This window comes from Alligator sinensis, unplaced genomic scaffold, assembly GCF_000455745.1.
Source record: "Alligator sinensis unplaced genomic scaffold, ASM45574v1 scaffold223_1, whole genome shotgun sequence".
Taxonomy (NCBI): domain Eukaryota; kingdom Metazoa; phylum Chordata; order Crocodylia; family Alligatoridae; genus Alligator; species Alligator sinensis.
The window spans coordinates 1,267,425-1,294,551 of record NW_005841936.1 but is presented as its reverse complement, the minus strand read 5'-3'; the positions used below and the strand labels follow the sequence as shown (position 1 = coordinate 1,294,551).

The following is a 27,127-nucleotide window of genomic DNA, read 5'->3' as shown; positions in this document are numbered from 1 at the left end:
TTCCAGACCAGGGACTGGCTGGCTAAGCAGCAGCCCTGGAGGAAAGGACCCAAGGGTTTGTGGGAGGGGAGGCAAAAGTCCCCCTCCTAGCATGTCCCGGGACCTCACCCAATGAGCCCCAGTACTTACCACAGGGGCCGGGACGAGCAGCAGCTGGGGGAAGACGCCGATGCAGGCTCAGCAGCTCTGCAGCTGCCTGAGCCTGTGGATCGGCAATCCTCAGGGGCAGAGCCTGGGAGCAGCATGGGCTGCTCAAAAGGCAGCTGAGGAGACACCCAGCTCCCCAGCCTCGGATGGCAGAGCCAAGCAGAGAGAAGCAGAACGCTGGTGGGGAGGAGCAGGCTGCCGGCAGGGAGCCACAGGTGTGGAACCACATAGGAGCGATGGAGCGGGGCTCAGGGTGAGAAGCCTCAGCAGCTGACGGGGCTACCTGACAGGAAAAACCCTGAGGCGGAGCTCAAGGAATTGGAGTTGGCCAGAGAGGCATGGTAGGGAGACGAAGGTGGTCCTCACAGTCGCGGGCAGAGTTCAAGCCCTGCGGGAGCAGCCAAGAGCCTTGGTGGGGCTGGGCAGTGAGAGACGGCAAGACATGGCAGACAGCCAGGGGAAGAAAGAGAGGCAGGTGGCAACTGGTCTGGCACCCAGTGGTAAAGGAGTGACTCCCACCTGTTGGTGGGAACAGGAGTGATTTAGCTCCCTATCAGTGGGCCCCCCGCTGAAAAGAGTGGGCGGAGGGAGCAACGTCAAGTCTTCCTCCCCCTCCCCCTGCCGGGGAGGCAGAAGGGTCTGGGGAGCCAAAGTCCTCTGTACTTCATCAGTAGATGACTATGCCTTCACAGGGAGTGAAGGACCTTTTGAGTTATTATTACCCCAGACTGGGGCGTGTTTAGTTTGTCCACGGGTTGGCCTGAAGATAAAGGACCAGCCCTGTGGTGATTGAAGGCCAGACACCCTACCCTGCTTGGGGAAGGCCTTGAGGTAAGGAGATCATCCTCGGGAAAGGTCCAAGGAGGCTGGGCTCTCCCCGGCCATGGATGTGGTAAGGGTGGGGTAAAGGGGAGGTTTGGAGCCCCACGAAGAAAGACCCAGGGCGGCAACCCAGCTGGGACCACCGACAGGGAACTGCCTCCCCCATCTATCAACGTCAAAGTCGTGGCAGACGAGTAGGGGCAGCTCTCAGAACCATCTAGGTGGCCCTAAGGTGCGGTCTCACCCTGACATCGCTGGGGAGGAAGGTGCCAACCAAGAAGGGGCCAAAGCCATACAATGCCTACCAGCAACGGGGTTACTTTGGATAATAAACTGAATATGAGCCCACAGTGTGCCCTTGTTGTGAAGGAGGCTAACAGCCTAATGGGCTGCATTAGTAAGAGTGTTGCCAGCAGATTGGGGGAAGTGATTTTTCTTCTCTATTTGGCACTGGTGGGGCCACATCTGGAGTACTGTCCAGTTTTGGGTCCCCCACTACAGAAAGGATGTGGATAAATTAGATAAGAGTCCAGCAGAGGGCAACAAAAATGTTCAGGTGGCTGGGGAACATGACTTGTGAGGAGAGGCTGAGGGAACTGGGCTTATTTAGTCTGGAAAAGAGAAGACTGAGGTGGGATTTAATAGCAGCCTTCAACTACCTGAAGGGGGGTTACAAAGCAGATGAAGCTAGACTGTTCTCAGTGGTAGCAGATGACAGAACAAGGAGCAATGGTCTCAAGTTACAGCAAGGAAAGTTTAGGTTAGATGTTAGGAGAAATTTTCTCACTTGGAGGGTAGTAAAGCAGTAGAACAGGGTACTGAGAGACGTTATGGAATCTGCATCCTTAAGTTTAAGACCCAGGTATTTGGGGATGTTCCTACTTTAAAGCAGGGGGTTGGACTAGATGACTTCCTGAGGTCATGAACAGTTTTGGGCAGTGACCCACACTTAGCCTGCAGTACAATTAAAAGTGCAAGTTCTATGAGCTAACACTTATGAATAAACTTAGAATAAATTTAAAATGTAAAAGAACAGAGATGTGTAGAAGATAATGAGATTTGCAGTATACAGATTTCTAGGGAAAAGGAGGGGGTGGATTATTATCTAGAGATGAAGAAACACATCGGCTTAATACCACTGGAAACAAAAAGGAACCATATGGAACTGCCAGAGAGTGAAGGAAAGAGAAGAAAAGAACACATTTATTCAACTTATGGTAGCACTTTTTAGGGGACTGGCTACATCTTTAAATGTTAATCTGTTATTTGATAAATTGGATTAATTAATAAAAAAGGTTATAAAAGGACAATCTTGTTAGTTCCCATCCTCACTTTGCTCCCCAAGGAGGAGCCTGAGGTTGATTTGCACCCCATTTCCAATTGTTTTTCCCTTTCATCTCCTAAGTAGGAGTTGATGCAAGTCATTTAATGTTTGGGAAAGAATATGTAGACCAAGCAATCTAACAAACAGTTTGAGGACTCAGTAAATAAGACAGCTTCTTTTTTTAAATCTTAGATCTTATTGCTGTTCCTGATTTCCAGTCAGGAGCTATGGAAAACTGGGGTCTCATCACATACAGGGAGACTTCTCTACAATCCCAAGACCTCGTCAGCAGCTGACAAACTGTGGGTCACCAAAGTGATAGCCCATGAATTAGCACATCAGGTAACTATAGACTTCTTTCCTAGCAAGCCTGGTAAGATGCCAATGAAAAAGCTGAGGCTGAAGTATAAATCAAAAGAGCTTTTAAAAAGTTAATATTAGCATCAAGAGAACAAATCACTTAGAAGGGAGGAGGGTGACGAATAATACTCAGTACTGTTTACTAGACACCTTTTTACTGTAGCATCTGGGGTGCTGTATTGACTCATTTACATAAACCTGTTTCAAGGCAGAATAACTCAACTGATTTATGGAATTATTTCAGATTGAAATTTGTGTATTTGTAAGCAGAATGCATTCCACTGCCTGGCAATGCAGAAAACAAGAGAATCGTGTCCCAGGCTAGTCCCTTGTCAGCATACATATTTATAATTTCAGTTGTCTTTTATTGTAGTAGCTTCAGACTTTCTGCTTTAAGGAATTAACTTTTTCCCCTTGGACTATTAACGGTAAATGTTGAAATTCCTTCTTTTGTAGGTTTGAAAAAGTAGTAAATATGAGAAAGATATGAATATAGGCATTATGAGCCATATAGCATTGAAACTGGAGCCTTCAATTTATTCACAGAACCAATTCAGGAAATGAACAGTGGGTGTTTAAAATTCCTCTATGTACTCCTAGAAGAAGTCACAGTATTAGTTGGGAAATGCTTCTTGGAGGAAGAAGTTATGTAATCTTCCATGTCAAGTCAATATTTGCATCCTTTGTTTTAAAGTACACAGAATACATTTTTTCAACCGCGAATTGATTTTTTTAATTAGCTTTTTTTAGATTTTTATGTCGATATCTGTGTTTTTGTCTTTTTTTTGTTTGTTCGTTTGTTTGTATTTGTTTGATTTTTTTTGTGCATGAATAAGATCTTAACAAAGGACGTGGATATGCCCGAACTTCAGTTCCAAGTTCCATAGTTAACTACAGTATCTACCATGTTTCATTTTAAGTTTTGTTTGCTTGTGATTTTGTCCTTCAGTGGTTTGGTAACTTGGTTACCATGGAACGGTGGAATGACATTTGGCTAAATGAAGGTTTTGCCCGGTTCATGGAGTTGATTTCTCTTAATGCGACCTACCCAGAACTGCAGTATGTAAGTAATACTGTTACCATGATTATACTTTTCCCTCTAAAAACAGTATGGATATGACTACCAGAACAGATTCAGCAAAACAAACTTTGTCTGAAAGTGGATTAGCAAAGAGAGCAAAGGAAATTTAGAAAAGTACTTTATTTATAGAACTGGTTTCTAATCTGGGAGTACGTTTCGCATTAAATATCATCTCATTTTCCTTTAAATTCGATTTCTTTCCTTCTCCCTCTCTTCACTTGCTCTAATCCAGGGGTGGGCAATTATTTTGGCTGGAAGGCCACTTAACAAGTGTTGGTGGGCTGTTGAAGGCTGCAAGGGTAGCCCCACCCCCGATGGGTGCCCCACCCCCTCGTCGCCATCTTGGGACAGGAAGACCTGCCCCTAGTCCCTGACTTTTGCCACTGGAGTCTCTCCCCTTACCCCAGAAGTACTCCTTTTGGGAGAGGGGGGTTGCCATCTTGAAACTGGAAAAAAACCCAATCATATACCCCCCAAAATCAAACATCTTCTATAACTTATTTTAATTTTATTTAAAAAAATTTTTGTCCTGATATATGTGTGTTTGCATAGTATATATAGAGGCAATTGCATAATAGCTCAAAGTACAGTCTCTTGTATACTGTGTGTATACCGCAGCCATTTGAGCTGGGGTGGAGCAGCCCCAGGCTGACAGCAGGATCAGGGGTTCATCCCCAGGCTCCAGGTAGTGACGTCAGGGCTGGCTGGGGCACAAGAGTGCCAAAACTGCAGAGCTGTGTGGCTGGCCCCCTGAATTTGCTGCCAGCCTGGGGTTGTTCCACCCTGGCTCAAACTGCTGCAGTCCCAGTCACCATCCACAAATGTATTTGTGCGCAGTAAATGACTCTGCTGTAAGATAGGACTATCCCTGATAGTCCTATCTTACGGCGGAATTAATTTACTATGCCCTGATAATGGCACATGTAGATGGTGATGCTTTACTGCAGAGCTAGTGAGTCTGCTCTGTAGTAAAGCACACATGTAGATGAACCCAGTGCTGTTCTAGCTAAAGCAGAATATTTTGGAGTGGTATGCTGAGTACTGTGTATCATAAAGAAACTGCTATGAACTCAATACTTAATATGATTTAGTACATGTAAATGCTCCTGTAAACAGTGATGCAATCTGAAAAATTCTCCAATTCTCTGTATCTCTTCTAAATACCTCTTTGTTCACTCCTCTATAAAGAGAGGGGCCAAATTCTGTTCTGGTTGTGAATTTTGACCTTTCTCTTCATTAACTTGTTGGGGAAATTTGCATGAGGTCTATTTTTATTAGGCATTAAAGTACTAACTTTTATAGATTGTTTACAAGAATTTCTTGCAAAGAAAGCAGATGGTTAGGATTTTCAGTAATATTGTGCAGAGTAAATGGAATATAGCTCTAAGATGTTCAGTATAGAGGTTGCACTTCATTATGTGTTGTAAGATGTTATTGATTTATTTCTGTCATTTGACTAGTTATATATTTCTAAGAGGTGATGATTGTCCTTACATCCCACAGGAGGACTACTTTATGAATGTATATTTTGGTGCAATTGCAAGGGATTCATTAAATTCTTCTCGTCCGATCTCCAACCCAGCAGAAACCCCCATTCAGATAAATGAAATGTTTGATACTGTGTCCTATGATAAGGTACTGCATGTCATTTAATGTAAAGTCAACAATGCCAAAGATCCTTTGTCCTCACAGTGTTTGGAGTTCTAGGCAACTTGAAGGATGTCTGTTTGAAGGGAATGAGTCTTGCAGCAGGATGGCAGAAAAGACATTAGCTCTCTGATTTTTGTCCAGCCTCCTGTGCATGATTTACAGATTATGATTCCATTCCAGGGCTGCTGGCCCAAACTCTCCAGGACTTCCCATTATTAGTGATAACACGGGGCAAAAATATAGCTTCTGTACAAGTTGCCAAAGGAAACTGGAAATTTCCTTGACTGAAGGTTTTCAAGAAGAGCTGGAGAGGTTTAGGAATAGTGAATCCTGTTCTGTGCAAGAGATTGGATTAGATGACCCTTGAGGTCCCTTCCAAGCTGTGGCATAACTAGGATGCAGCAACCAGGCCAGCAGAAAAAATGGCTGCTGCTGTGGCCGTGCAATAGTGATCACATGGCATGGTGGCTTCCAAAAGCTGCCTTGCATATGACACCTGACCCTGGTGCCAAACCATGTAATTACACCTCTGCTTCCAATACTGTGATACTATGATTCTGAATATATGGATGTGTGTGTGCACGTGTGTGTGCATGCGCATGCATGCACGTGCACTTTCCCTGCACTCCATTCCATGAGCCCTTCTGTCAGAGCCGGCCATAGGAGTGGGCGATGTGGGTGACTACCCAGGGTGCCATGGTCAGGAGACAAACACACGCAGTGCAGGCGGCTGTGGGAGCACGTTTCCTGCCCCCCATGATGGGGCTGGGGCATGATGCTACCCACAATGCTGGGGACTAAGCTGGGGACAGGGCCACCTACCTGAGCTGCCATGCTTTCCCCTCTCCTTCCCCCACACCTCCCCACCTGATTGGGGCTGGCTGCACAGCCGCACCAGGTGTGTCGTGATCGCTCCCAGACAGCTGCCTGGTTGCTGCAGCTTCTGATACATACTATGGCAACTAATATTCATTCCATAGTAGGTTGCTTATGACGTATTTCTCTATTTTTTAATGTAAGATATTTAAATTAAGGCTTTGTCAATTGTTATGGCCTAAAACAACAACAGAAATTAACTTATGGGCTTGCTGAATGAGTAGTATAATAGACATTCACTCCAGACACCAAATTTTTTTACCTCTCACTGTGTCAGATGACTATCTGACTTCCATTACAAGTTGCCAGAATACTAATGTGTATGTGAAGAACCACTGATTTAAATCGATTAATCATCAGCTTTAATACCTAAAGTGACCAACTGTCCCAGACTTTCTGGGACAGTTCTAAAAACTGGGTCTGTCTCACTGTCCTGATGACTCCCTGAAATAAAAGTTTGAAGAACTGGTCTGGGATCAGTGTCAGGCAGTGCCCTGCTTTGTTTCCTGAGAGCATGCAGCATGATGCTGCCTGGGACTGCTGAAAAATGACTCCGCTGCTTCCATCCTTCTGGCTACCTCTCAGACCAGGTACTCATGTGGTGCTGTACCTAGGTCAACTCATCTACCTCTGTCTCTCAGCACTGCTGAGTGGCAGACCTAATTAGCTTGCACAATGTGATTTGTGGATTCTCCTGAATGCTGATTAGCCTGTCTATGGCATCACAGTAAGGTATCTATGTTAACCAAAACAGGAAGTGGCGTAAATTGCTTCTGATTCTATGAATGAGTGTCAGACTTCTTTCCTGAATGTTGGCCCCTTATTATACTTACTTAAATTAGTTAATTCTCCATAAGCATATGCACATTAAAGGGATGACAACTAATTAGTGTTCGTAAGTGTTTTGAGCTCCTCAGATTAAAAGCATCACTCAAGTAGAATATCTTAATATTAGTTAATATAGGGCAGTCAGCTGTAACATTAACCACAGTCAGTGTAACTCAGTAGTGATGCAGAAGGAAGAATTTTAGTGCTCATTATTTTTGTGTGTAGCAATTCTTTTGTCTAAAATTTGTAGTCACTGAATATTTTGGCAAATTACATAAATCTATTTGGTATTAACATTTGTGTTCTTAATGTGCTTAGCTGTTTGCAGTTTTCTGTCGGTGGAAGCCACAGTAAGCTACAAAATTATGGAAGTTGGCTACTACTGTGGGAAGAATGCTAAATGCCATGAGAGAGCTCTGAAGTCAGACATTGGCAAAAGTTATAAAGTAATAATATTTAAAACCTCAACAATGTGCCAAAGAATACCAGTCATCTGATCTCCTGAGTTGAATAGGTCCCTAAGCTTTCTTTCATCTCAGAAAGCATTAGGAAACCAGCCAAAGACTTTCTGGGAGTCATTGTCTTGAATGTCTATTTTCACTTAGCTAATGAAGACATCCAGTACATATAGCTAAAGTAATTTCATTATTTATTCCATATTTGCAATACATCCTAATTTAATAATCACTGGCTAAATGCATAAGGTTTGGCATGCAATGTAAAATTTATATTTTTGAATACCTGATACTTTTCTATTTTAGGGAGCTTGTATTTTGAAGATGCTCCAGGATTTCCTATCTGAGCAGGTTTTCCAGAAAGGAGTAATTCAGTATTTGAAGAAGTACAGCTATAGGAACGCAAAGACTGATGACTTGTGGAACAGCCTGGCAAATGTGAGTTCCTCACTTGGGGGAATTATGTTGTGCTGTACACTTATCATGTTGATATAATAGTTGAAAACTGTGGATTTCACCTGAAAGCCACTCAGGAGTGTATTAATGATCATAGGGCATACTGTACTGTTACAGCATATTGTCTTCGGTCCATAATACTCCGCACTCCTGCTCTCCAGCACTTGGCATCCCCACTCTGCCTCATCCAGGGGCATTGAAATTGATTATACCTCTGAATACATGTAGTTTCTGAATGTCATCCATATGGACCTCATTGCCAAATTGGAGCCCTTGTTAATATCTATCTCTGTATTCTTCCCCATGCTGATCCCAGAGCATATGCTTAGCTTTAAGCCCATGAGTAGTCTTATTTACTTCAATGCACCTAAAGTGAAGCACATGCTGAATTTGTGGCCAAAATATATTTGAATTGTAGATGCTGGTTAATGGATCAAGTTAGTATTATGCAACTGTACTACAGTCAAATTAGTCTTATGCAACTGTACTATAGTAACAATGTATTTCACTTGCAACCACTGGTTTGTTGTCCCAATCCTTATGGACTCAGAGGAATTAATTATATTGGATGGATGCTTTTATTATATTTTTATTTATTTACTTTTATTTTATTTATTGTTTTGAAGTAGGTAATGTAAAAAGCAGTAGGCAATGTAAGTAAGCAGTGTAAAAAGTTATGGACAAAATGTTCACCAGTCTGACACAAAAGCAGAATTTGCTCATAAAGCCTAAAGGCCAATCAGATTGGCAAATGCAATTTCCATGTGTGAATTTGTGTGTGCAAATAACTGCACTGGCAACATTTGAAGCATATAGTTTTGGTACATTTTAAAAACATGTCTCTGTTGTAAATCTAACCTTCTGCCATCACGATTCATTGCTATATTACACCATACCACTGTTTATTCAGTGACATGGTTTTATTAGTTTTATTAAATAATTGCAGTGGAATGATATATATTCCTTGTTATATACATAATATTCCATGTTATATATACATTATGTATTATATATGCATTATACAACATATAATTCCATGTATATACACACACGTGCACTTGCACATGCACACACATGCGCACGCGCATGTACGCACATAAATAAAAGCATGGAAAAATACAATAAATGCTATGGTAAACTAGGCATCATATCATCATCTTTAATTTTTTTCCCTTGGTCTCAGAGCTACATTCATAATCATGTGATTTTTTTCATTGTATTGTCTCTTATGTGTCACTGGTTTACAGATTTACTTTATTGCTGAATAGATTAAATTGAAAAAGTTAAATGCATGATAACATAATATTGATTTCGCTGCCATAAGACAAGGGAAAGCAGTGTAATGTGAGTAAAAGGCTGCCTGGTATATATCTATGCCAGTAAACTGCTCCATACAGCATCCGGTTTAATAGATGAGCAAATCTTTCACAACTAAGGGCTAAATTTTGGTTACAGTTTTAGTCTTAGATGCATCATTAGTCCATTTGTTAGTCTCTGTCACTGAAATGCATCACAGTGAATCTGTATTCTGGCTTCTTCCCAGATAAGCAGATGTACCATTTATATGAGTGCTGGGAAAATGGATTCTACTGTATATATTATATATATTTGAGAAGTTTTATGTTATCCCCCCCACCCCCAAATATGCTAACAGTGATAAGAGTAGAAATGTAAAATATGGGGACATTTTAATTTATAGATGCATTTTGTCTGACACTAGTAAATTTATCTACATGAATACATAGCTATTGCATATGTTCAAATGACAGACTTTCAAGGTGTGCTGCTAAGCGTCTGTTACCAGTAAATAGTGCCTTTTGTAATTTCAGATTTATCACATGTTTTGATTGGTCTGTCTGTTTCTCTCTCTCTCTCTCTGTTGTTTACTCTGACATTAATTAAACTTTCTCAAAATAGTCATCTGCCTTTTAATTTTACAGATTTGTCCTGAAGGTGATTTATCTTCCGGAAGTTTTTGCTTTGCTACTTCCAGACCCGTTAGCAGTGCAGTAAGTAGAATATTAGAAGATAAAACACTAAACTGACAAGATGGTCATGTATCAAGATATCCTATTGCTGGCTCCAGGGCTTGGATGTTGTATCCTGGTTCATCCGATTGGCTATCTCTGATCTTGTCCTTGACTTGATGCACTCAGGCTTGGGAGAAATGGCTCCAGATCCTTTGCATGTAAAAAATGTGCTTCCTGAATCTCATCTAGAACAGTGGTGATTGTCCTCTGTTCTCACTAGAGATATGCTTGCAGTGACAACAGGAGGAAAAAATAGGCCATATTTTAGGAGAAAAGATGTCTCCGTCATAAAAAACCCACAGTATTTTACATTCTGACCAATGGATTATTGTTTAGTGAATTGAATTCTGTTGATTTTTTTTTTTATTATGTTGTTTCATGACACATTTTATTCTGGAAAACACACACGTATTGGCAAAGGTGGGCCAGGTTCTTGGACACACTATGGCAAACCCAAAACTGAGGAAAAGTGCTTCTCACTTTTGAAGGTTGGGCCTTGCAGCAAGTTGTTATTATCGTGCTCAAAATCAAACAGGAAGGCACAGCCAGGAACAGAACACAGGTTCCCTGTCTCCCACCTTTGTGTCTTAAAGCATAAGATTTTTTTCTTATGCTTGAAGTAGAAAGAGACCTGTAGGAGGTTTACAGAAATATTCCCTGTCCTTTGGGTATAGAAGGTAACAGAGAGACTTTTGACACTCAATTTTGTTGGTTCATATAAATGTCTATACTAGCATTTTTAGAGTATAGCTTCCACAATGTAAAAATATTACTAGAATTGTTATTATTTGCTACACAAGCATCTTGGATGCAACCATCCTGTTTGTGGGGAGAAACATTGTTGTGTTTCCCTGTGTAGTATGCAGACTTGCTGCTTAGTCATGGCTTGCTCTTAGAGCCAAAAATCGACCAGAGGTTCTCTGATTGCCAGCTCTGGTTGCCCAGACTGCCAGTGGTTCACTGAATATAGTTTATGTCTGTGGTAATTTCAGTTCAGTCATGATGGAAGTCTTACAGAGATCAAAGAAATGATGAACACTTGGACACATCAGAAAGGAATGCCACTAGTTCTTGTAAAATGTGAAGGAAACACCATTCAATTGCGACAGGAGCGTTTCCTGAAGGGTGTCATTGAAGAAGATCTTGAATGGGCTAATCTGCAGTCAAGGTATCTGCATTACCTAAATGTAATAACACTATTTATGTATAACTTGTGGTATAGGAAGACGTACCCAAAACTGGAGTTCAATATCATATTATTGCTCTGAAATAAATTTAGGTCAACCTAGGCAGGAAGCTTACTTATCAAGAACTGATATGATGTATGTGAAAGGTAGTAGATATGGCTTGTGACATGAGAATTGCTGAACTGGCTAGTCTGTACAAGTGTTCTTCCTGTCTTGATAAGGATGAACCACTGAAGTCCATTGCCAGGGCTGGTGATCAGCAGCTGGCAGATATGTAAGGCTTGATCAGAGGTAAAAGAAAATATGAATTCCTATAATGGGAAATTCTGTAGAGGACTATACAGGAATAGGAAGCAGTTAGATATATTCTCAATTTCTCAGCAGGTAGTGGAGAGAGAATGAGGTTTGTCTTTCATTAGAGTGGATGACAGACTTAAATCCAATGTAAAAGAAACCTCATCTGTTAGTAATGAAATAGGGTGCTTCCACTGAAATATGATATTTCTTTATATACATGTAGAAAATAATAAAACTTTAATATAAAAGTGAATTTTCTACAGAGGTTCATGTCTCTTCAAATATAAAGACATATCTTTTGTGTTGGTGGATGTTTCTGTACCATTACAGCAGGATGATTAGATAAATCCATGTTTTGAATTATGAGTATAAAACTAATTACTACACAGAGATAAAACAACTCAGTCTAATCCCCTTTTTCTGAAGAAAATAATGTTACTGTGTTATATATATATTTGCTTCTTTCAGGTATTTTTGGCATATCCCACTTACCTACATCACTAGCAGCTCCAACACTGTTCACAGACATGTATTAAAAACTAAAACAGGTAATGAAGAATTATCATTGGTCTCATTGCCAATGAATTGATTGTGTTAACTAAATGATTGATTGCATGTTAGTGATCAGTTAAAAATGTAGCACACAGAAATCAATATTTAGACAACATATTTAGACAGAACCCTTAGAGACTTCTGCTACTATCCTTTCCTCTTTGCCAGGCCTCTGCATTTAGCTGAGGAAAACAAGATGCAGATCTTGCCAGAGAGAATCTGTGGTCTGCTCCTAAAAACTGCAGACCTGTATGCAATTTTTTATAAGGGGAGCATTGATGCTGGTGTGTGGGCGCTACTACGCTGTGAATATGACATCTAAAACTGACTTTTGGAACTGAATTCAATTCCAAGATGTTTTTTTCTAAATAATGCACAAATAGTTACTTTTATCATCACTGCCAGGAAACAGATTCCACCTGTGGACAAAAGAGCATTTAGTGTTGGCAAAGGGCTATATTTCAGCCCTGAAATAGCAAAGATAATGGCAATAGAAACCTTTTCATACTGCCTTCCACCTGACAACATGCAAAGTGCATGTTGCTTGGAGGGCCATTATGTCAGCTTGTACCATGCCTATATGATTTCTGGCCTTTTTGAGAAATGGGCATAGACAAGCAGTCAGTTTCACATAGGCCACAGGGTAGCCATAAGTTACTAACAATTTTTGCTAAACTTAGTGTCAAAAAGAGAAGGACCTGTCTGCCATTACCAATCCTGTAAGCCACCAAGATGCCAACATTCTCCCTGTAAACTATTCATAAAGTCATACCACCAGCAAATCTCTTTTCTCTGTGTTGCACAACTGACGAGTGTGGTGCAGACCTGTGCCTTTATTTATTTTTTCATTACAAGCATACACTTTATTTCTTTATGAGATACTTATAGCGAATCTCTCCCCCATTTAGACTCATTGAAACTCAAGGAAGGTGTTGCCTGGGTGAAATTCAATGTAGATATGAATAGCTATTATATCGTTCACTACGAGGGGAATGGATGAGACAACATCATTACATTGCTGGATCAGAACCACACACTCTTCAGTCCCAAGGACCGAGTGAACTTGATCCACAATGCATTTGAACTGGTCAGGTAACAAATCTCTTCCTACTTTTAATGTAGAAATAAAATACATGGTTACATTTTCAGTTTCCTAAAACAGCTACCTAAAAACTGCCCTCACCTCTTTATAGGTATTTGCTAGGGGTGTGCAAAACAGGCTGTATTTGATTTGGATTTGGATTCAGCCTGAATTGGGGGACAGTGATTCGATTAATTGATTTGGATCGCTGGCCTGATTTGATTCAGCCGAATCCGAATCTGAAGATTCGATGCTGATTCGGAGAATCAGCGATTCGGCCATTGACGCTACTTTAAATGTTTTTTTTCTACATATCTCGAGGTACCAGGCATGGCTCGTGAACTCTGCGATGATGGGGCAGATGGAGCATCCCAAAGGAGCACAAGGGGGCCCCCCTACATGCTTGGTGATGGACCCAGAATTGGACTGAAAGTACTTAGTATGGTACCCCATGTACCACCCCAGCTCAGTGATCGGCTGTGAGGTGACCCCAGGTGCCACCCCAGACCCAGAAGGTACCAGTTGCTGAGATGGGGCAGGGAGGTCCCCACATGCTCCATGGCAGACCTGGAAGTGGACTGGAAGTGCTTCTGGTCCACTTCTGGCTCCACCGCCAAGTGCACTGGGGATCCCCCCATGCTCCCGTGGGACTCTCCATCCACCCTAGCATCTCAGCATTCACGAGCCACCTGGTACCTTGAGGTATGTAGAAAAAACATTTAAAGCTGTGTCTACGTCCGAATCATTGAATCTCTCTGAATCTCTCCAAATTGTTTTGGAGGGTTCTGATTTGATTCGGAGAGATTAAAGGCTCTCCAGATTCGATTCGAATTCGGAGATTCAGCCACTGAATCAGGCCAAATCTTCGCCAAATCAAATCAGCGACCAAAGCTTCTCACAGCCCTAGTATTTGCTAAAGCTGCGCCTGCAAGGTAGATATATGAATGTACAAAAAGATACATGTTTGAATAGCAGGGAACACAAATACTGATCCCCTCCCGGTAGTTTCATGCACAATTAGAGGTTCACTTGTATAAGTGCATCCAACCAACTCCTCACTGAGTGCTGAACTGGTTTTCTTGGGGTGTGGATCTAAGAGGCAATGACACAGAACTCATTCTCTGATCATAATGCTAGGTCTTTTATATAGGCTTAACAGACAATTTTCTTAAGCAGCGAAATATTTAGTAACAATTGATTGTAAGAGTGACTGTATAATAGAGTCAGTAAACATTTCGTAGCTTTCTTAGGCTAGCCTTAGCCCTGGAGCTGATGTTGTGTGAACAAGACAGGTCAAATTAATGGTGGATAGATTCCATTGACAAAGAGAAGGAAAAGGGTGGAGGGGGAAGAGTTTGGCTTTATACCATAATATTTTACTTTACTTTTTTAAAGCAAAAACAGTATATGTTTGTGTTTTTAGCTCACATTTTTTTCCTATAAAATGAACTACAAAAGGATTGCCTTTTTTTCTTCATTTTTACAGTGCCTAGAACAGTAGTGGGAACACATGATGGTTATTTCTAGTTGCTACAGGAAAACAAATTATAGGCAGAAGGCAGGATAGATTTGTGCCTTATGGACTAAGTCAGAGACGTACAGTATACAAATGCTGTCTAATGAAGTAAGCCCTCAGCTTATGCTATATATCTCTAATTTCAATAGTCCATAAAGTACAAATCTACCCTCCCTTCTGCCTGACTTCAGACTAACACAGCTAGCTACCTCTCTCAAAGAGAGTTATATAGTCATACATAAAAGGATTCGGCCCATCAAGATTCTTCTCTGAACCTCTTCTGCTTTTTTAGAAAAGACACCACGTTAAATCCTACATAGGAGATGCATGTCCACTGTCTACTTTTTAGCAGTGATCTCTCTTCTGCCTTCCTCTTCTCCACAAAATATATATTGAAAAGTGGCCATGCTCAAGAAATAAGCTGGATCCCACAATAATAATGGGGCAGGAGCAAGGGTCCACCCATGCAGAATTCATGTTAGGATCTGGGCTTAAGCTTGCACTCTCTAATACCCGTACTTTTGTCAGCTCAAAACAGAGTTCTGTCCTGATATTCAGGCATAACTGTGAATATAGGTGATTCCCATGCCTATAATTGAAAGAGAGATGTTTGTCCTCTTGTTCTTTGGACATCTCCTGGCAGGATACTTAAACTTGTTCAGAGCTGTTTACCGAGGATGCTGCTTACCTAGGAATGCTAGGTAAAGAGATGCAGTAGGGACACCATATGTGTTGGCATGATGCAAGACTAATAAGGAAAGGTAGTAGCTCATAATGATGCATGGGTTGTTACTTTTGATTCCATGAAGAAATCTAAGGATAAACTGTAATGAAATTGTATGAAGAATGGAAGGAACTATGGATAAATTATAAAAGTGTGTCTACTAGATATATGTAGAGCTTACCCCTGCTCTGACCTCCTGTTGTAGTTTATCTGGCTCAAATTATTGAAGCTGAAGATTCATGATATTGCTTAAGCAGCAAATCAAAGGACAGGATACTTGGTACTGAGACAACCACAAAGCACCCAAAACTAGGTCAGGCAGTTGTACCATCTGTGCATAAAATCATTTTAATAGAATGAGCTTGCTTGTCACCTATCATCTTAGAGCCCTTTAGGCTAAGTACAGCTATTTGGGGGTGTGAGGGGAGGTTAAATCAATTCAAAATGGCTGCCTGATATCAGGTAAACCAGGACGGGGTGGGCCTAGCTAGGAGCTTAGGGGTCCAGCAGGTTGGAGGGGATTGCCAGGGGATCGCCAGGGGATCAGGGGGGCAGGCACAACCCATAGCTGGGGGGGAAGGCAGGCGCAACCCATGAGTGTGGTGAGGGGGCAAGCGTGACCTGCGAGTGTGGTTTGGGGGGGGCAGAGCTGGAGCAACCTGTGAGGGATAGGGAGAGCAAGCACAACCCATGGGTGGGGTGGGTGGCAGGCACGACCTATGAGTGGGGGGAAGGCAGGCAAACACCCATGAGTGTGGTGGGGGGGCAGGTGAGACCTGTGACTGCGGTTTGGGGTGGGGTGGGACAGAAGCAACCCATAAGGGATAGGGAGAGCTGGCGCAACCCACAGGTGGGGTGGGGGGCAGGCATGACCCATGAGTGCGGTGTGGGAGAGCAGGCATAGCTCATGATGGGTAGAGGGAGCAGGCACAATCCATGAAGGTTAGGGGGTCAGGCACAACCTGCGAGGGGTTGTGGGGACAGGCACAACTTGCAGGTGGGGTGGGGGCCAGGCATGACCCATGGGTGAGGTGGGGGCTCCCCCAGTGAACCTACACCTGCATCCCTCCTCCCACCAGGACTTATTTGTTTGGCTTCAGTAGTAGCAAATGCTAAAAAAAGTGGTTGCACTTAGGGCAACTTGTGGGATGGGGCTTGAGAGTGCTGGCTGGCAGGGAAGCAAGAGGCCAGGGGGCAAAAAAATAGACCAGTGTGGGGAAAGTAGGGAGTGAAAAGAGCAGCCCCAGGGCTGGGTTTTCCCAGCCCTGGGGCTGTGCAGGGGAAGTGGACAGAAGTTCCATGCACCAGTTCGACCTAAATCGAATGAGTCTGATACAACATAGATCCAGGTTTATCTGCAATTTTTAGACTGGTTTGTGTGCATGGAACTTCTGTTCAGATACAGGTCTAGACTGATTGCCGGTCACTGAGATTGGGTCTGTCAGTGTAAGGTCGGCACCAGGACAAGCTAAGTTTAAATCAGGTGGCCATTTTGAACCTGATTTAACCTTCTGAATGTCTGTACTTAGCCTTAAAGTGATCTAGTGTTTGATCCTGACAACTTCCCCTGGGATAGACCAACAGCAGTATTTTTATAGAGTTCCAATCAGAAAATGGTCTTGGTTCCAAAGATGTTATATAGTTATCCTAATTTTAAAGTTGGGAAAACTCCAGCACAAATTCAGTTTAGGTGATTAGTCTTAAGTTATTTAGTTAGTGCCTGAGCTGACAATCAAAGACTTGCTCTAACTTCAGGGTATATTGGCTTATTTACCAATAAGTTCTTAGTTACCAACCGAGCTGAGAGTAGAGTCCAGGCCTCATGACTTACAGTGCTGAGCATAGTATGACGGGCAAAATGTGGAGAAGAACAAAGCTATGTAACATTCAAAATGTTGAGCTTGTGTATATTTCTTCCCCCTCAGTGTGGGAAGGCTCTCATTAGACAGAGCCCTTGATCTGACTCGGTATCTCCAACATGAAACCAATAACATATCACTTCTGAAAGGCTTGGGCTACCTGGAATCAATCTACCATGTGATGGAGAGAAGAAATATTTCCAGTGTCTCAGAACACCTTAAGGTACAATTTTAATTTGGGGGAAAACTTGCAATTGTCTCTAAGAAAAACTGGAACACACAAAGCAGCTTCCCAGTTCCATGTTCAGAAGGTATCCTCCTTAGCTTTCAATAGACAAAAGAAAAGAAAACCTCAAACCCTCATGACAAATTTTCCAGGCTACAAACACCATACACTACTCTCCTTTTGTTCTGGCTTGCGTTATTCAGCCTGGTGTCAACTCGCACAGTAATGAGCCATGACTGTGATTTCTGCTGCTCCTGTTCTTTAAGGCATGCTCCAAGGAGAGCTGCTCTGACTCATGGAGTTACGCCAAGAGTCTGGTGCTACCAAGTGACTGGCGTAGCCTCTGGCCTTGCATTCCAACGGCACTGAAGCTTTCTGGCTAATGAGAGCAGGAAACTCTCGTGGCTCTCCTTCCCCGTGACCAGTCCTTGCCCTCATTCCCACCCTCTCTACATTACATTCTAGCTTAGGTCAATGTAAACTGTAAACTTCTTGGAGGTAACACCTCAATCATTTCTCTCCTCGCCATATGAGAATGAGACAAAGAACTTCTATTAATTTCTCATAAAGACCTGTAACCATGTTGAAAATGATTGCCAGCTGTCATGTTAAGCAGAACTACACATAATAGATATTTTTTGCACAGTGTCACAGCTAGAGGCCCACTGTTGTCTGGCCTTATTACAAAGAACTCATTTATCCAAAAGATGTTCAAAGAGAAGACACCAGAGCAGGGATGAGCTTGACATCTGATTATGATATACAGTTGTAACAAATGGATTACAACTGTAGAATTAGGGTAACCATGTGTATGGTTACAAAGCAGGAGTGTAGCATGTGGCAGTAGGACTAACTGGGCTATATTCTCTCTGCAGAAGTATATCCTGCGGTATTTTAAGCCGGTGATTGACAGGCAAACCTGGAGTGATGAGGGCTCTATTTCTGACAGACTGCTTCGTTCTGATCTCCTGCAACTCGCCTGTGATCTGCGCTATTCTCCCTGTATCCAGAAGGCGCATGAGCTTTTCAGCAAGTGGATGGGATCTGGTGGAAATTTAGAGTAAATAGCTTGCATACTTTCTTTAATTTAGGCTTTTTTTTACCAAGTGTTTAGTTTTCTTTTCTACCACAGGCTTTTACAGGATGGTTAAATAGGAAACCTTTTGCTATCTGAAATGGAAAAAGGAATGAATAATCTTTTATTCTAGTGTGACTAACAGTGTATTAGATTGAAAAATAAGTTTGTTAATATGAAAAGCTATCCAGCTCTTTTTCTTCTTTCTACTAATTTACTTACTAGGCTTGATTTCCTGCTTTTCCAGTGCAGGGCATATTATAGTTATTTGCCACTGCTTGAAAGAACCACATGCATATACTGTCATTACAAGAAAAATTAAGTTTAAAAGTCAGTTGTGGTTGTCCAGCCTAGTCCCACATGGCTAATATACCAATGCTAGGAGACACTCTTCCAGGACAAAAGTCCTTTGTACCACTATTTTTCTCAGAACACTACAGATGGCAGCCTTCGCAATTTCTTTGGGCCACAGCAAAGGACATGGACATAGCTCTAGAATCTCCCGTAATGGGACCCATCTCTAAAGGTGTCTGTGGTGTCCCCTGCCAGCTACCTTAAGCCCATTGTTCATCTAGTCTCACCAGAGTACTGCCCTGCTGCCTCACCTGCCATGCCTGGCTGGTAAATTTGTATAAATTGGGGAGGCTGCCCTCAGAAGACCAGAGTGTGGCCTTGATCTGGGCCAGAATTAACTCCAGGCCAGGAGCCAGGCTTATATCAGCCCCCGACTCCAGCTCCTTCCAGTTACTTGACTCTTTTTCCTCATAACTGAGCATAGGTGTTGCTAATTATCTAACCAGTGGCCTGGCATTCTGTTGCTTGGGGTTTGCAGACTGGGGCCATTCAGCCCTTTTTCTCTACTGCTTGAACCCACAGCCTCATAGCACTGCTTCTCTGAGTAACAAGGGTTAGAGGCCCCTGTTACACTCCTTGTGCACTTTGGAGAATAAGGGCATTTTTACACATACTCTGGGAGGTGTGAGGGTGCGCTTTAATTAGCGACCCACACTAATTAAAAGCACCTGAGCATCATGGGTATCAGTGTTCTGAAAAATGATGGTGGGGTGCTTTGAACTAAAGTTCACCAAATGAGTTCTAGTTCAAAGCACCCCGCCGCCATTTTTCAGCATAGGGATGTTGATACACTTGACTCTTAAGTCTGCTGTGGCACGTTAATTCTGCACTCTAGCAGACTTGATTAATCCAATACGCTCCGACATGCTGGATTTCCAGTGCATTGGAGCCGGCTCCTTGCACATGTATAGGAGCCCGCAAGCTCAGTAGTGACATCAGTCTCAAATAGCAGTGTAGGAACCCTGGCGGGTGCATGGGGCACAGGGATGGTAGGGACTTCCAGTTGCCGCTGCAATTGTGTAGCTGCCAGCAGCATCCATTTTTTTCACACCCTCCTCCCCCCAACTCAGTGCCTGGGGTGGTTGCCCCATTGGCTCCACCTTAATTACACCACTGGTCTTCCATATACATAATGGAATATAACATCCAGCATAGTTCTCAACCCATTAAGTGTTGTGCAAATGGGACCGTCTTTGTGTAGCTTTCCAGGATTATTTTTTTATGCTTGAATTTACTGCAGTATTTAGAAGGAAAAATATCAGTAATATGATAAATGTAACAACTAAATCTAATATCCAGGAATTACATAAATATATGCCTGGCTAATATAACATGACATTTACCAGTCCCAGCAGAAGAAGTTCCTTTCCCTCCCTTTGCATCAATGCATAACTAATTTGCACCGTGATGACTGATGACGAAAATACTCATAATATTACACTTGTCAATTCAAAGAAATACCTTTCCCTGTTTTAGTAGGCTAACAGACTTTTGTCTGGCTGGTGGGTGCATAGATAGATGAATCAATAACTTGTTTAACATTTATTTACATTATTTGCTTTGGGATATTCTATATTTTGCCCCAGTTGTTACATATGATGAACTGTAATAGTATTCCACAAGACCAGAGTGTTGATGCAGTGTTTCAAACAGCAGAGAGGTTTATTTTTTTGCACCTTGATTATTTTTCAAACTAGATCCATTTCTATTATTCCTTATTTTGTAACTATGGTAGTTTCTGACTAGTGGTCCTTGTACATGATCTATAGTATTTGGAATCAAAGTTATTATTGACCTTTTTCAATTCCCAGACTCTGCTAGTCACTATCTTTAAATAGTGCACCATAACATTTCCAGTCCCTCTTGAATGATGCATGTCTTCTCACATGCTTATAGATCATTCATCACTCTGCTGAAGAACTAGTGTACTGCTCCTCCCCCCACATGATATCACGTACTGTGTAGCAAACCAAGAAGTTCTAGCCTGAGTTCTTATTCTAGTTACTCAAAGTCACACAAGCAGTGATTGGAAGGGTCTGCTCCTCATGACTGGGTCCAAGAAAGACAAGTTAGGGACATGGTAGAAGTTGAAGATTAAATAATATGGGGCTTCTTGAGTAGAGAGTAGGCTTCTAGCTGCTTGAAATTGCAGCAAGCATGAGGGACTCAGCTGATTCTTTTATCACTGTATTTGAACTGACCTTCTCAGCTTCTAAAGCTCCTAGATTCCTTTTAGCTTAGCTATTTTCTGGTTATATCTAGATTCACAAAGTAAAAAACACATTTCTGCTTTTTTAAAAATGACACTAGGTGGCAACAAGGCTTGACTAAAGAAGTGTGAAATATTCATAGTGCCATTTAAAATGCTCAAAATTCTGTACATTTTCTTATCTTTTTGCAAAATCCATATTAAATCAATTTTCATGGAAACTCTTTGCAATGTGTCAGGGAACACTACTAATTTTGGCCCAGTTGTTTTCATGAAGTAAATATGAACTGTTCTGACTTTGTTACCATAATTTCTGGTGCATGCAAAACAAAATGCTAGACAAATGGCAAAGAACTAGAAGTGACCATGTGGTGTCAGGGCATCTGACATGTGAAACATAAGGAAAATCATTATATACTATAAGTACATTGAACATGTCTGTGAGAGACTGTAGTATTGCACATCTGTGAAGACACCAAGAAGTCTAAAATCATCTGACCTGCCTTCTCTTTCCCCACCTTTGTTTAATGCCACAGCCTTCCAACAGATCTTTTAAAGACAGTCTACTCAGTTGGAGCACAAACAGGAGCAGGATGGAATTATCTACTGAAGCAGTATAGTCTATCTGTTTTGGATGCAGAAAAGAACAAAATCCTCTATGCTTTGACCACAAGCAGGCATCATGAAAAACTGGCAAAGTAAGAATTGTCTTTGTTGAATTATTTAAAACAAAACAGTACCACATTCCTTCTCCAAGGAGCTGTGAAAGCATGAAAATCTCCAACAGCAGCTTGGTTTCATAGTTTCATAGTTTTAGGGTCGGAAGGGACCTAATAGATCTTCTAGCCCGACCCCCCGCCAGGGCGGGAGAACAACAAAAGAACCCTAAACAAAAAACGGGACTCAAATGAGTCCAGCCAGGTAGGTATCCAGCCTCTTCTTAAAGATCCCCAGGGTAGGGGCCAGCACCACCTCCCTTGGAAGTTGGTTCCAGCTCCTAGCCGCCCTAACTGTGAAGTAGTTTTTTCGGATGTCCAATCTGTACCTCCTCTCCATCAACTTGTGCCCATTACTCCTTGTTATGCCAGCGGGGGCTAGGGGAAACAGCGTCTCCCCCAAACCCTTCTGGTTCCCCCTAGTGAGTTTATAGACGGTCACCAGGTCCCCCCTCAGCCTTCTCTTGTGGAGGCTGAATAGGTTCAGGTCCCGCAGTCTCTCACTGTAGGGTCTGCCCTGTTGTCCCCGGATCATGCGGGTGGCCCTCCTCTGGACCCTCTCCATGTTGTCCACATCCCTCCTGAAATGGGGCGCACAGAACTGGACACAATACTCCAGCTGCGGCCTGACCAGCGTCGCATAGAGGGGGAGGATCACCTCCCTGGCTCTACTCAAGATGCACCTGTGGATGCACGACAAGGTCCGGTTAGCCCTGCCAACTATGACCTCGCATTGTCGGCCCATGTTCATCTTGGAGTCAATAATGACACCAAGATCCCTTTCCGCCTCCGTGCTCTCAAGTAGGGAGTTCCCCATCGTATAAGTGTGCTGCTGGTTCCTACTACCCAAGTGCAGCACCCTGCACTTGTCCGTACTGAAACACATCCTGTTCCTGTTTGCCCACCCCTGTAACCTATCCAGATCCTTCTGCAATCTCTCTCTCCCTGCTAGCGTGCTCACCTCCCACCAAATTTTGGTGTCATCAGCGAATTTAAACAGGTTGCTTTCCACCCCAACATCAAGATCGCTGATGAAGAAATTGAACAGCGCAGGCCCCAGGACCGAGCCCTGGGGGACTCCACTACCCACCTCCCCCCAAGTCGAGTATGATCCATCCACCACCACCCTCTGAGTGCGACCCTTCAGCCAATCTGCAATCCATCTGACTGTGTAGGCATCTATGCCACAGTCGCCTAGTTTATTAATTAGGATGGGGTGAGAGACGGTGTCAAAGGCCTTGCTGAAGTCCAGAAAGACTACATCCACCGCGACACCTGCGTCCATGGCCTTTGTGACCTGACATTTCAACACATTGTAACACATTTCAAATGTGGAATTCTATTTTTACTTACTTGATCATTTTCCTAAATAATTTATTAATGAGCTCTCACTCCAAGAAAACTTGGCCTGATGTTGATAATCCACAGGACCATTGGAGGTTTATGGAATACTACAAATCATGCAACAAAGAGATTATAAACTTTTATAGTTCAATTCTGATAAACAATCACATAGATCTGATCCCTGTTTATGTTCAGAGTCAGGTCTTGTTAATTAGGTGACTCAAAAAAGTTTCCATTAGCACTTTAGAACCAATACTCCTCCAAGAGAGAAGTTGGATTTTGTTCTGGATTTTATATCATCAGTAGATTGCAGATTACAAGAATCTTGACTGGGGACAAATAACCCTAAGACGCTAGTATGATTTTCACATTCCATGTCCAGCTTGCAGGATCTGTAGTTAAAGCAAAAGAAAATATAAATCAAGTTATCTGTATACTCTACGAATTTTATATCAAAATCACTCATCAACAGTTCTGGAATCATCTTTTGAAAAATAGTAGTGGCTCATGTTAAGTGGTCATTGTGGGCCCTGACAACATTATGTATTATGCAAATTACTTCATTGAAATCATGACAAATTTTCCCTAAAAAGCAGTAGTAATATATGAAAAATGCTGTAGCAGCACCCAATTAAAACAGACTTAAAAACTGATATATTTCAAGCACTGAACTGTTGTCTGTTTTATCTCTTCTGCTCCTCTTTTATTAGTAGTACTTTTGTTGGAAGGAAATGTGTATTGAGTGGTGGTCTAACAGTCTCTGCTACCAGCAGACTAGAAACAGACTGAAACTGCCTGTTTTCATTTCTGCAGGCTAATTACACTAGGCATGGAAGGTGAAATTATCAAGACTCAGAATCTGGCAATTCTTCTTCATGCTATAGGCAGGAACCCGGAGGGACAGAGGCTTGCCTGGAATTTTGTCAGAGAAAACTGGAAAAAGCTTCTTGAAAAGTTGGTATCTGTTTGTCTATTTCAGCCACCATTATTGGCAAATGCTTGCAAATAACAATAAAGAAGGATCACTATTCTACTGTTGAAATGGAATAAATGTTTATATTCCATTTCAATATGTTTACAGAAGGCCCCCAAATGCTGTTTTTTACCACTAGAGAACTAACTTTCAAAGTCCTAAGGTCATAAATCCAGATACATTATTTAATCAATTAGCTTTGGATGCTGAAAGCATCCTAAGCTGTTTTGATTTTGATGGCCTGTCCCTTTAATGTAAGTGACCTGTACCCATAAGAAAGCACAAGAACCCATGAACCTCCAAGATAGAAACTATGGTCAAAATTCCCCTCTTAATTCCCCATTAAGACCCTTAAATGAAAGAGGCCTGATTTTTAGAGGTGGTGAGCTTTCATATAAATCCTACTGAGGTTAAAGGAAGCTGTGGGAACTCAGTTTCTTTGAAGATGAGGCTACTTTGCTTTAGCTACTCAAATCTAGCCCTTGTGGCTCATGGGGTTCATATTTTAAGAAATCCCACCTTCATTATGCACCTACATCTCTTATTCACTTGTAACCAGTATTAACTATCGAAATTAATGTAAGGTGTTGTCTTCCTGTATTCTACTTGTGGTAGGAGCTGAAGAACGTGGGAAGAAGGGGTGACTGTCTGCCTTCACCACAGAGGAAGCGTGTGTTCTGTGTTTGTAGCACGCCCAATCTTTGTATCCCCGCAAGAAACTGAATAGAGACATTCTGAAAAACTAAGTTGTTTCTATTATTCTTCAGAGAATTGAAAAAAGTTTAAAACAACAGAAAAAGTGAAAAGCAAATTAGGTTTAAAAATGTTTTTGCTTTAGTAGTCTCCTGTGTTATTTGTGGGCTGGGTAAGGCTGTGTTGTTTTTTTTTAATTTGACTGTGTTGCTCTAATTTAAACAAAAATACTTATTAGAAAAAAGATAATAAAAACACCATAGAATGTAGTTCTGTTATTGTATGTTGTTTGTATTATTACTGTTTATTTTCCCTTCCTTGTTTACAGGTTTGAATTAGCTTCTTTCTCCATTCGAACTATCATCTCTGGCACTACATCCCACTTTTCATCCAGAGACGAACTAGAAGAGGTTTGTAACTTTTTATTAAAACCTATTGTGAATATAGGCAGACAAGGTTCCTTGGGTGAATTTGATATCTTTTATTAGACCAACCCAAATGGTTGGAGAATAGTTATTAAGCAAACTTTCGGGTTCAAAAACCCTTCGTCAGGCTAAGGAAGCTTCAGCAGTTGGTGTGTGCTCTTCCTACATTCCTATGTCTTCAGTTTACAAATAAGAAGGCCTGACTGCCCAGAACAGCCGTCAAAGGACAGTGATCTTTCAATATTTCAGTGATGAGATATTCATAAGGAAAGAAGAATTAAAGATTTGGAAATCATTTTAATAACGTAAAAAGGTTGATAGTAATCATTGCAAAATAGTTTATTATGTGTGATAGTTCTTACTGCCCTGTAAGTGCATTATTTTTGACAGGTCAATCTTGCATTTTATAATATATATCCTTTTTTGTTAGTATGGGAAGAGACATACTTCTGTTATTCATTTAGGCTGCTTACAGACATGACCCTCCTCCCCCTGCAAAACAGTGCTTTACTTTAAGCTCGGCACACTCCTGCACCAAGTGCAGTGCATGCTCAGAAGACGCTTCATGTTAGTTTGACCTGGCTCGCCCAGTGTCTGTATAGGTTGGGTGCTTCAGTGAGGCTTTTTGGCGCTTTTATCTAAAGCTGATTCAACTTTAGTTATTTTATTCAATGTTATTTTACTCTTTGAGGGTACTTGACTGAAGGAGGGAGGGGATTGCTGGAAAAGCCTGGTGTATGATATCTCTGAGTTTTCTTAGAGTTGCAATCAGTGTCACCAACTTTGGCCTTTCTAATTCCTGCTATTTGGCCTAAGTTTTCCTAAGAGCTGTTTAAACACAGACAAAATTTGACCTCAGACACTAATGACTATCATCTTTTTCAGGTGGAGATCTTCTTTAAATCTCTAAATAACCAAGGATCACAGCTAAAAATCACTCGAGTTGTGCTGGAAACCATAACAAAGAATATTAGATGGCTGGAGAAGAATCTCAGCAGTTTAAGAAACTGGCTTCTCAATAATCTTTAGGGTTAACATAAATATGAGATGATGAGTACATGTCTAGTTTACTAGCACCCTCCAAGCTAAAGGGGATTTCAGTTTGGATTAAATGTTTCTTTTCCCTCCCACTGGTGAGTTGCATTTGAATGCAGTATGAATTTGAATAGATATATTTGGTGCTCATTCTATTGTGCTATATAGATAGCAAAGTTGACAAAATGAAATGTCTGTGCTACAAAACCAGAAAAAAATGGGCAAATTTTCAATAATCCAAATCCTGAAGGAGTGTTTGGAAACCTGATCTGTTGAGAGGAGTGCCTGTGAATTGCTTCAGTCATTTGTCATAGATCAATGCTGTAAATAGCCGTCTGATTACAAACCCTGTTTAGCGTGGCTACATGGATAGAGTACATATATATTTTTTCTTGCTCTTTTGTCCTGTTGTCCATACACATTATTATTTTGATCTCTTATGGCTTCTGGCCACAGGAAAAATGAGTAATCTACTTGTTAAAATTCTTCTCTTTTTCTGAGCTTAAATTAAAAGATCTAATTGGGAAGCCTAAGGAATTTAGAAAATAAGATAAATATGGCACTTTTCCTAGACTGAGGGGTGATGGAGTCTGATAAACAGAAGTTAGGAGATATGACATTTTTCTTGGCTCTGTCAATGACCTGTTGTATTACTTTTTGGGTGACTCACAAACGTCACATCTTCTGTCTGTTTTATCTAGTCAGCAGATATCACTGTATAACTGTACAGAGTTCAGAGTGGTCTTAATCTCAATTGGATATCTGTAGCCATTACTAAATTTATTAATAATAGATTATCTACTTGAAAAAAAGAGTGTATTGACTCTTCTTA

At 41.6% G+C, this 27,127-nt stretch overlaps 1 protein-coding gene across 1 annotated transcript in view; it reads left to right on the top strand.

Annotated features, from left to right (window-relative positions):
* Positions 1–26,508, top strand: part of ERAP2 (endoplasmic reticulum aminopeptidase 2) — a 35,757-nt gene extending 9,249 nt beyond the window's left edge. The window contains 15 exon segments of the mRNA XM_014518047.2: positions 2,486–2,555; positions 2,557–2,635; positions 3,603–3,716; positions 5,238–5,369; positions 7,850–7,981; positions 9,940–10,008; positions 11,022–11,197; positions 11,982–12,061; positions 12,974–13,157; positions 17,312–17,468; positions 18,347–18,531; positions 21,646–21,807; positions 23,983–24,123; positions 25,164–25,245; positions 26,146–26,508. Coding sequence (XP_014373533.1) covers positions 2,486–2,555; positions 2,557–2,635; positions 3,603–3,716; positions 5,238–5,369; positions 7,850–7,981; positions 9,940–10,008; positions 11,022–11,197; positions 11,982–12,061; positions 12,974–13,157; positions 17,312–17,468; positions 18,347–18,531; positions 21,646–21,807; positions 23,983–24,123; positions 25,164–25,245; positions 26,146–26,289 — 1,907 coding nt within the window. The 3' untranslated portion in view covers positions 26,290–26,508.
* The last annotated feature ends 619 nt before the right edge of the window (positions 26,509–27,127 follow it).